Source organism: Antechinus flavipes, chromosome 6, assembly GCF_016432865.1.
Source record: "Antechinus flavipes isolate AdamAnt ecotype Samford, QLD, Australia chromosome 6, AdamAnt_v2, whole genome shotgun sequence".
In the NCBI taxonomy this organism is placed as follows: domain Eukaryota; kingdom Metazoa; phylum Chordata; class Mammalia; order Dasyuromorphia; family Dasyuridae; genus Antechinus; species Antechinus flavipes.
In genome coordinates, this window is record NC_067403.1 from 170,701,588 (window position 1) to 170,712,276 (window position 10,689).

The following is a 10,689-nucleotide window of genomic DNA, read 5'->3' on the forward strand; positions in this document are numbered from 1 at the left end:
TTATAAAAAGTTTAGATTAACAAAATAATGAAGCCCTAAAGTGTAGTGATTGCTGATTTTTGAAGTGTAACTCCTCACACTGAAAATGTTGTTAGAGCTGGCTCCAACATACCTCTGGTGACAATAAGCTAAACTCAGTTGATAGAAGGGATGGGGAGATCAGAGAAAACCCACACTACCCTGAAGGAGAGAGGTATCATTAAAGAACATTTTCATAGTAAGGATTTATATATGCCTGTGGAAAGCGATAAGGTTATATTAGATATTAGATTTTAACAGAGGTTGGGAGTGGAATTTGCACATTAGGAGACTCCACTTTTTTGATAAAGGGTAAAAGGGCCCTTTACCTTAGGTAAAGGTAAGCCTTTATCTTAGGAAAAGGCTAAATATAAAGTCAGTTCCTATAGTGTTCTATTTGGTTTGCTTTTCTTGGGATCTCTGGGGGCAGCCTTCATTTTTGTTCAGTAATTACCACACAAGTACAGCCAGGTGTTAAAGTCCAAATCCTTTATTGTCTCTTTCAAAGTCTTGTTTCTTCTCCTGGGGCCGGGTTAGCTTTCTTAGAGGCCTTTCTCTCTCCTTGATTCCCAGAGCTTGAGCTCTTGCGGCCAGTCCTTTATCTTCTCTGCTTCTGCCTCTAGCTGTCTCCAACTCAACCTAGCTGAAGCTTCTAGTTTATATGCTCTACACTGAGTATAAACCAATCATTATATCACTAGGAAAACATTGTTTGTTGTAAGATTAAATCTATCATACTGAACCATGCTAAAGTAGATAACTATTGTCTCTATCAATTCCCCTGACTCAGTACCTTGTTTGCCCATAACGAGTTTCCCTCATTTAAGAAATTACCAGATTGTCATGCACAATGTGTAAAAGCAACAGGTCATGATGACAAGCAAGGGAGGTTGTCATCTATGAATGATCAGGGTAGATTATCCTCTCCTGTGAGCTGTTTGAGCATAGATATATATTTTTTATTATTAACATAGGACATTCAATCTCTGATCTCCAGGTTTTTGCATTGACTCTACCCCAACCCTAGAATACACATTCTATCTCTTAGAATTCTTCTCATGTTTTAAGACTAATTTCTAGCAATGCTGTGTATTCTGGTTACTTGATCTCTTCAATTGCCAATGCCTTCCCTCTCAAAACCATATTTAACTACCCTGTATTTCTTCTTATTTCTTCCGTATATATTCACACATGTCTTTTTTTGTTTTGTCCATTATTATGTGAATATTGCTTCATTCACAGTATTTATATCTTCAGATATCTAGTACAGTGTCTGGCACGTGATAAACATTTAATAAAGGCTGTTTGGTTTTTATATTGCATACCTATACCCCATAGGTAGTTGTATCTCTCCCCTTCAAATTATACCACTATATATATTCTTGGTTTTCTCCACATCTCTACTGTTTCCTCTTTATATCTGATTTTAGGTGTTTTTTTTTTTTTTTGAATTTTTAAGTGTCTAGGATGTCTTAGAATTTGAATTCCTATACAACTGAAGACCACCTCAAACATGATCGAAAACACCAGGTTCTCTTAAATAGGCCATATGCTTCCATTAGACAGGGGAAGCTTTCTCACAAAGTCTATGAGACTAGACCTAAATCACGTGATCTCTATTCTTAGAGCCAGATGATTAGGTCTTGGACCCAGGTTGCAGGAAGTCACATGATCCCTAGACCTAGAGGTCTCTAAAGACCAAGGCCCTAAGGGGTCAGTGACAGGAAGTGACCTAACCCATAGGAAGCAGACCACACTGGTGACCATTGGTCAGTGATGGTTACTTCCTTTTAGTCTAAACAATGAAAAGGATTGGGTCTTGGGCTATTTAACCTTTTTCCTGTTTCAGGTTTGTCAGGTCAACGAGCATATGCTGGGAGCTGAGATGTCTCCCAGGTGTGCTTGGGCTCCTCCCTGCTTTTTCTTTGTACCTGAAGATGTCTCTGATTAGTTAATTTGGAGAAGGGGGTCTAGCACCCATCCCACACACATTTTAGTCAGATCTCACACTAAGCTTCCACTGTAAGTCACTTACATTCAAAGAAAACAAATTGTGTTCAAAAATATTTATTGAATCAAAGTGAAGATTGAACCACTTTAACGAGTGTGGACAGAGGAGAAAAAGAATCCACATCCTTGAGATTACATCATCTTTCAATCGCCAATGAAGGAGAGTCTTCTGGAAGTAGCTAATGGAGGGAGAGCCGGCAGGAATGCAGGAGTTAAGACCTTGGTGAGGGGGGAAAAAGAATAAATTTAGATTTTGTTTTCTTAACAATTAAAAAAAAGAAAACATTAAAAAAAACCCGCAGAATCTTAAAATAATGATCTATATATGTCTGTGCAAGATGTTTTGACAAATTTATTTCTGAAATAATTGGCTGTTATATGGAATTTTAAATTTTCCCATCTTTAAAATCCCTTTCAAATATTCAAAATCAAAATTCAAATATTCAAAAATCTAAAGGTAAAGCTACAACGACCCCTTCCCATCAACAGTTGCTTCTAAACTCTCCAATCCACCTGGGGCGTCGCCTTTCTTTGCTATTAAAGCATTATACAGACAAGCGAGACTGGAGGAATAAGGGGACTAGAGAGGCCCATCGCGCTCTAACTTCTTAGGGGGCGGGATAAAGTGTGACGACACTTCCAGGGGAAGTGCTAAGGGAAACGGCTAGGAGATACTGGCAATGGTAGGCGGCTCTCATCAACGGTGACCCTTCCCCGTCCTGCTCTCAGTGTGAGGGCATGGAGAATTGTCGGGCAACTAGCCAAAAGGGCCGTCTCGATTTTCTAGTGAGTGGGCCGATCTGGACCAGGCCCCTCACACCCTCCGCGCCCCCCATCTTTCGGCCCCACCATGGCCCAGTAGCACCGGAAGCGGATACAACTAGAAGCGACCGTGCCCCTCTAGTCTACGCTTCCTAGTCTCGCTGATCAGTAGGGAGGACGCGACTGTTACCTGTGTTACTTCCCTTAGGGGAGCTGGGCTTTTTGGGTCTGGGCGAAATCTGGTCGCTTCCTTCTACCACCCTCTAGGAACCTAAATTTAAAGCCCTCCTCTAGGCACTCTTTTCTCATGATCAATTAATTGCTTATTAAGCAATTCAAAATAATAAAGAACATCCTTTGAAACGGGGGAGGGAGGGTCCAAAACTGAAATGACCAAGGCAGCAGTGTCTCCCCTCCCGCAATAACATCGTTCTATTTAGTCAGATCTCTCTCCTCTCTTCCCCGCCCTCTCCCCCTCTTCCCCCTCCTCCTCCCTCCATCTCTCCCTCTCCCTCCCTTTCCCTTTCTCTTCATCTCTCACTCCCCTCCCCTCTCCGCCTCTTTTCTCTCCCCTTCCTTCTTCTTTCTCCCCCTCCCCCTTCTCCCTCCTCCTCTGCTCCTCTCCCTCTTCTCCCTTCCCCTCCCCTCTCTTCCCTTCCTCTTTCCCCTTGCCCTCTCCTCCTCCCTCCTCCTCTTCCCCTCTCCTCCCCTTCCCTCCCTTTCCTCCTCTCCTTCCCTTCCTCCTTCTCCCCCTCCCTTTCCTCTCCCCTCCCCCTCCCCTCTCTTCCTTCCTCTTTCCCCTTGCCCTCTCCTTCTCCCCCTCCCTCCTCTTCTCTCTCCTCCCCTTCCCTCCCTTTCCTCCTTCTCTCCTTCCCTTCCTCCTCCTTCTCCCCCTCCCTTTCCTCTCCCCTTCCCCTGCCTCTCCTCTTCCTCCCTCTCTCTCTCAGCTCCTCCTTTACTTACTCTATCATCCCTCTCCTCTCCCTTTTCTTCCCTCCCCCTTCTCTTTCTCCTCTTTATTCCCTTCCTCCTCCCCTCTTCTTCTCTCCAGCCTTCCTTCCCTCTCCCTCTCTCTCTCTCCCTATCTCCCCTCTCCCTCTTCCTTTCCTTCCCTCCCCCTTCTCTGCCTCTCTCCTCTCTTCTCCCTTTCCCTTCCCTCTCTCTCCCCCCTCCTCTCTTTTCCCTCTCCCTGTCTCTATTCTGTTTTTCTCCCTCTCTCCCTGCCCCCTTTCTCCCTTTCTGTCTCTCCAAATTTGTGTCTGTTTCTTTCTCTGTCTTTCTGTTTCTCTTTGTCACTCTCTGTGTCTTTGTCTCTCTTGCGAAAAAAACTTGCTGTCCAGCCATCTTGCTCCTATCTTGTATTTGTGCTTGGTTTTTTTTAAACCAAACAATATTGGGTGGACTCCTAAAGTCATATGAGACCCAATTTCAAATCTAGTCTCAGACAATTACAAGATTGGTGACTTTGGTCAATTCACTTAACCTCTGTCAGCCTCAGTTTCCAGTCTGTGAAATGGGGACCAGAAAAGCACTTATCTTCCCCAAGTTGTGAGGACAGTATGAGATAGTATTTGTAAAGTGCTTTGTAAATTAAAATGCAATATGAATATTAGCTATTTTTGTTTCATGTCTGTTGGCATGAAAGTATTGTATACTGATTCTAAGTTTATGCATTTTTTTGCTAAGAAGATGTTTATTGGATTAATAATACTGTATAACATTGTGGGGAATAGGGAGAAGATTAGACCAGTGATTTCCTTTTGCTAAGGAAACTCTCACTATTGATGCAGCCTGTTACCTGTCTTTCAACTTACAGCTTTAAGGGCTATGCCAGACCTGAGACCAGTTCTTCTCCACTAGGCCATGAAGCCTTTTAAAGGCCATGCTTCTCATAGCATTCTAAGATTGAAAACACATTTTACCTAATTTATGTCATTTGATTCTCACAATACTTTGTGACCTCTTCTCCATCCTGCTCTTATTACTGAGGAAACATTCAGAGCTATTAAATAATTTTGCCCATGGTCACACAACTAGGTCTCTCCTGATCCTAGATCCAGCTTTCTTTTCCCTCTTATCATACTGCACTTTGTAATTCCTAAAACTTTTTTTTTTTTGGCTAGGCAAATTTCAGATATATAACAGTAACTCACTATGTTATTACCTTATTCTTTAGTTGGAGATGTTATTCTGTATTGCATTTAGAGGATGTCTTTAGAGTCATCTTCCTCTAGGTTGGTAACATCAATTTCAGTTGTGGAATCTTTTGTAGGATCTGTGTGGCTTTCTTCAGTGAGACGTCCAGGTAAGGAATCTGTGGCATTAGTTACAGATTCATTTGGCCTACCTACCAGTTTAGTGAGGAAGGCTTTCATAGTGTTCTTATGTTCCTTAGTATTCTTGGCTTCTGATGCTAGGGGAATGGAATAATCTTTGTTTTTAGAAGCATCAAGAACAAGGGCTGTTGCATTCAACTCATCGTCAGGATTTCCCTCTATCCAAAACCCATTAACATCAGCAGTATCTTCCACTATAGAGTTAGTCGTTTCAGATGTGGTGGTGTCTTCCTCCTCAGAATTAGACAAATCAAACACAATGAGTGTGTCTTTTTCCTTAATGATGTTATCCTTTGGTATAAATGCCATAGTATTAGCGTCATCTTCCTCTGAAGGGATTGTTCTGTCAAATTCAGTGATTTCCCATTCTTCAAGATCATACACTATAAAATCAGAAACTTTATTTTCTGGGTCTGTAGCATTATCATTTACTAGAAAAGCATCATTGTCTGTTGAGCTAATGTTCCTGGTTACATGAGGGATCGCTTCCTTTTCAGGGAGAGGAATGGTATCAGTAGAGAGCGCAGCAGTGTTAGTCAGAGAGGAGATACATTTGGCCACATCATCAGTAGGTGTTTTAATACACTGTAACTTAGTATTAAATTCTGATGTTGGTATTTCCTTTAAAAGAGTAAGTTTATCTGTCACAGAGCTGATGAAGTTGCCAAAAGTGCTAATGAAGTTGACAGCAGTCGTAAGGAAGTCACTCTCTGGTATAGGATTATCCACTGATGTAAGATGGCCTCCTGCTGAAGTGATAGGTATTTGTACTTTAGGGATATTATCAGCCACAGAAGAAACAGTTAATTCTGTTATGTTTCTAGTGATGTTTGTTGTGGGAGTTGGAGAATAGATTTTAGGGGATGGATCTTCAGCCACTACTGTAGCAGCACTAGTCACAGGCAATCTTTTTTCAGGGGAAGGGTTTTCAGGTGAAGTGCTGATGGCATCATATAACATCTTAGAAGCAGTGTCCTCCCTGGTTATAGATGGATTATATTCAGTGTATATGGAGTCAACACTGGAGATAATGTTCTCTCTGGAAGCATCCAATGGGAAAGCATGAAAGTAAGTTGGAGTGTTAGTAATTGGCTGTTCCAGGATACCAAGATTGTTCATGGGAGCAGAATGATCAGTTATTGAATTTAAAAGATAGGATTTTGCCATTTTCAGATCAGTCAAATCTTTTGCCATATGGGTGTCTTGAATTTTTCTGCTAGTGAATTCATCTTCAGGAATATTGATTGTTTCCACAGACAGAGTGGTATCTTTATTGGATTTAGTAATCCCATTTCCAGAAATGAAAAAGCCATTGCCAGGAATGTTGGGTGAAGGAGTCAGCACTTTGGTCTTTGTTGGATTGGCCTGGGCAATGGAAGACATGTCACCTGTTAAATCTGAGTAAGACACAGTTTCAGAGTCTTGATTTCCCAAGGAAATTCTTTCTCCTCCAGGAGCAGAGAGGGCATCAGCAGGTGTGTTGGGTACAGGAGTAAGCACTTTGGTCTTTGTTGGGTTAGCCTGGGCAATGGAAGACATGTCACCTGTTAAATCTGAGTAAGACACAGTTTCAGAGTCTTGATTTGCCAAGGAAATTCTTTCTCCTCCAGGAACAGAGATGGCATCAGCAGGTCTGTTGGGTAAAGAAGGAGTCAGCACTCTGGTCATTGTTGGGTTGGCCTGGGCAATGGAAGACACGTCACCTGTTAAATCTGAGTAAGACACAGTTTCAGAGTCTTGATTTCCCAAGGAAATTCTTTTTCCTCCAGGAACAGAGATGGCATCAGCAGGTCTGTTGGGTAAAGAAGGAGTCAGCACTCTGGTCATTGTTGGGTTGGCCTGGGCAATGGAAGACACGTCACCTGTTAAATCTGAGTAAGACACAGTTTCAGAGTCTTGATTTCCCAAGGAAATTCTTTCTCCTCCAGGAGCAGAGAGGGCATCAGCAGGTGTGTTGGGTACAGGAGTAAGCACTTTGGTCTTTGTTGGGTTAGCCTGGGCAATGGAAGACATGTCACCTGTTAAATCTGAGTAAGACACAGTTTCAGAGTCTTGATTTCCAAGGAAATTCTATCTCCTCCAGGAGCAGAGAGGGCATCAGCAGGTGTGTTGGGTAAAGGAGTAAGCACTTTGGTTTTTGTTGGGTTGGCCTGGGCAATGGAAGACATGTCACCTGTTAAATCTGAGTAAGACACAGTTTCAGAGTCTTGCTTTTCAAAGGAAATTCTATCTCCTCCAGGAGCAGAGAGGGCATCAGCAGGTGTGTTGGGTAAAGGAGTAAGCACTTTGGTTTTTGTTGGGTTGGCCTGGGCAATGGAAGACATGTCACCTGTTAAATCTGAGTAAGACATAGTTTCAGAGTCTTGCTTTTCAAAGGAAATTCTATCTCCTCCAGGAGCAGAGAAGGAAGTCATAATGGGTATGTTATTCTGTGGACTGATTGGTTGAGCAACAAATTTGGATAAGTCAGCTGTGATTTCATTCACTTCAGAGATAGGACTGACATCTTTTCTTTTAGGAAAAATAAAATAATCCTCAGGAGCTAATACATTGTTCTTCAGGATATTGCTACTTGATATAAAGGATGAAAACTCAGTGGGATATATATTATTTTCTTCTTCCTGAGTAATATCATCTCTTGTTATAGCATCCTTTTCTTCCCTGTCAAATGCAACTTCTTGAACATCAGATATAATCTCCTCTACAGGAATATCATCTTCATATCTAGTGGCTTCAGTCAAAAAATCAGTGTCTTCCCTCAAATTAATGGTAGCATCTGCAGATACAGATCTCTTAAGAGAACGGTATTTTTTGCCAGAAGTAGCTGTCTCAGTGACTGGGTCTTCTATTACTGTGTCAACTGTGTCAGGGTTAGTATAGACAGAGGTCCTTGGGAAGAGTGTAGAATCAACTGGAGGAAGATCAGATTCCGGCTGGATGACCTGAGGATCACTTTGTACAATGATGACATTCCATCCTGAGAGAGGCGCCCCATTAACAGGTAAAGGCTTTTTAGAAACAGACCTGGATGCCTCAGGCACAGCCATATTGGTATCCTTCAATGAAGTTTCCTTTGAAGGGAGAGTTTCTTGGTTATTATCAACAGTGGCATCTTTTAGTAAAGTGGTATCACCTGTGGACTCAGGAGTAGAATTTGCCCTAGAAACAGCGGGGTCATTTTCAGGCTTAATGTGTTCTGGAAAAAGGGCAGAGGCTGAAAACATGGATGTGGTGGCTTCTTCAGATGTGGTAGCATCTGTTGTACCTGATGCAGTTACTGGTTCAATGAAGGATGGTGTGGGAATAACATCATTCTCTAAATTGGTAATTTCTGCCATTTGGTTTTTCTCCCTTTTTTGTGATATGACATCAGTTGCAATAATCTTCGGTTCTACTCTAGGATTAACAGTATCATAAGAGGAGAATCTAGAATTTCTTATGACCAATGTTTCCTGGTTCTCAAGAGAGGAGATATTCTCGGCAAGATTAGTGCTCCCAGTCACAAGGCTGCTTTTATCTGTTACAGTGAAGGTAGAGTCCCTATCAGAAGTAAAGTCATTATCCTTATGGGTGTTGGCTATGGTCTCTGAATAAGGCATGTCAGATTCAAAGGAAGTCATCTTAACAACAACCTTGTTACCTTCTTCAACAGCTGTGATTTCTTGATTTGTTGTTTTAATTCCCTCAGTGATGATATCAATTACAGTTATGGCTTCCATAGGCTCTTCAGCTTTGTTACCTGGAAGATTCTTAGCATAAAATTCATCTTTACCATTTTTCTCCATGAAGGTAATGAGATCCTTGCAAGATATGGTTTCAAGTCCATTTCTGTTGGACAGGCATGAATTTGAGACTTTGTTAAGGTCAGATGTGTTTGATTCAAGGATAATATCATTATTCTCAGAATTATATTTGTCCCTTCCAATTAAATCAGTATCATATAAAAGGCTGTCTTCTACCTGAATTATATTGTCTTCAGATGCTATAGGATTGGCATTATTATTAAGAAGAGTTACACCAGTTATGTCATCCTCTATAGAACTTTTCATTTGTTCAACTACTATCTCTCTTTCCCCTAATACTATAAAGGAATCATCTGACAAAACCTCATTTTTCTCCTGTAGAGAAATTGCAGCACTATCAGTCTTGGCATCAGGAGTAAGACTGGGGTTTTCATGATTTAGTACAAGGTTATTGTCTGAGGGCATGGTAACAACTGCTCTAGGAAGGGGAGTCTCATTATTTTCAGCAGGAAGGGTTCCAACAGAAGTAACTTTCTCTGCAGCAGACATGTTTGCTATGTCAGTTACCATTTCCATGTTTTCATCCATATAAGAAATTCTGTCAGCTCCAGGAGACATGAGCAGTGCAGAAGGAATAGTACTATACTGTGAAGTAGACATTTCACTCCCAATAGATTTAAAGTTATCTGTTACGTATTGTGCTTCAACTGCTGTGACACTGGAATTTTTTTCTGGTTTAAAAATATCAGCTTCTACATTTGTGCCCAAAACTTCTTTATTTTTGATGGGGCCAGGTTCCCCAGCAGAGCCAAAGTTGTCCATTATAAAAGTTATACTTTCTTCCATAGGGAACCCTGTGTCTGGGTCTAGAACATTTGAAAAATCAGTTCTTTTCTTTCTTGGGTTAGATGTCTCTGGCATAAAGGTGGTAGCATCTTCTACAACTTTGTCTTGTCCTACAGCAGTCTGCTTTAGAAATTTTGAAGGCATTTTCTTACTTTCATCAGGGTTGGAATGAGCCATTGTCCTAGGAGCTACAGATTTCAACATGGTGGTATGAATCTCAGAATCTGGTGGTTCATACTTAAGGATGACAGTATGACTGGTTTCTGTAGAGTTTTTCTGCATAGGATTGGCAGTAACTATTTCAGCTGAGTGTGAACTATCAGCCTTGTTGTAGGATGCATAAGTGCCCAATTCAGATGGCTCATATGTGAGTGTGGGCATGCTTATTATAATGGGGGTTGGAGGGATAATGATGTCTTCCTCAGTGACATAGGCAGTAACATTGTTGTCAAGGGCAAGAGTCATCAAATCATTATTGGAGGTGTTTTCTTCTGCCAGAGAGACACCCTTTCTCTTTGCTGAGATATCTTCCTTAACAAAGGGAATTTCATTATTTTTTATAAAGGCAGATTCTTCTTTGATAAAATCAGGCTGATAGCTAGAGGGATTTATTATATCTCTGACCTCTGTTTCAGGGCCATTGGTAGCAGGATTTAAAATGTCAGGCACTATGGCTGTTGGGGTACCTTTTTTATTAGCAGTAGCAACATGTCTTGTGTACATGACTTTGTTGATGGATGTCTTAGAATCATCTGGAAGAAGAGTGGCTACCAGTGGGAGGGCAGGAATGTTTGCTTCCATTTCAGGGAGAGGCTGGTTCAGAGTAGCAGCATCATTAGGGAGAGAGTTGTTAGCCCTAGATCCTAGGGTCTCTAATATGACTGGTGTCCCATCAAAAGGAGCATGGTGCCAAGGGATAGAATTGGGGAGAGCTGTTAATGGGCCACCTCTTGTGAAGAGTGGAGTTCCTATTT

At 41.5% G+C, this 10,689-nt stretch overlaps 1 protein-coding gene across 5 annotated transcripts; it reads right to left on the bottom strand.

Moving 5' to 3' along the window:
• Positions 1–2,069: 2,069 nt before the first annotated feature.
• On the bottom strand, positions 2,070–10,055 carry CABS1 (calcium binding protein, spermatid associated 1). Of its 5 annotated transcripts, XM_051964880.1 has the most exons (4): positions 7,300–10,055; positions 6,989–7,144; positions 4,955–6,670; positions 2,070–2,247 (listed from the first exon to the last, which is right to left on the bottom strand). In XM_051964880.1, exons 1-3 carry the CDS (start codon positions 9,995–9,997, stop codon positions 4,992–4,994), a joined length of 4,533 nt encoding a protein of 1,510 aa, XP_051820840.1. In that variant the 5' UTR covers positions 9,998–10,055; the 3' UTR covers positions 2,070–2,247; positions 4,955–4,991. The 5 variants fall into 5 exon arrangements, with proteins under 5 accessions (XP_051820840.1, XP_051820841.1, XP_051820839.1 ...); XM_051964881.1 differs by lacking the exon at positions 6,989–7,144; XM_051964879.1 differs by lacking the exon at positions 6,989–7,144 and having other exon boundaries at positions 4,955–6,829.
• Positions 10,056–10,689: the final 634 nt, after the last annotated feature.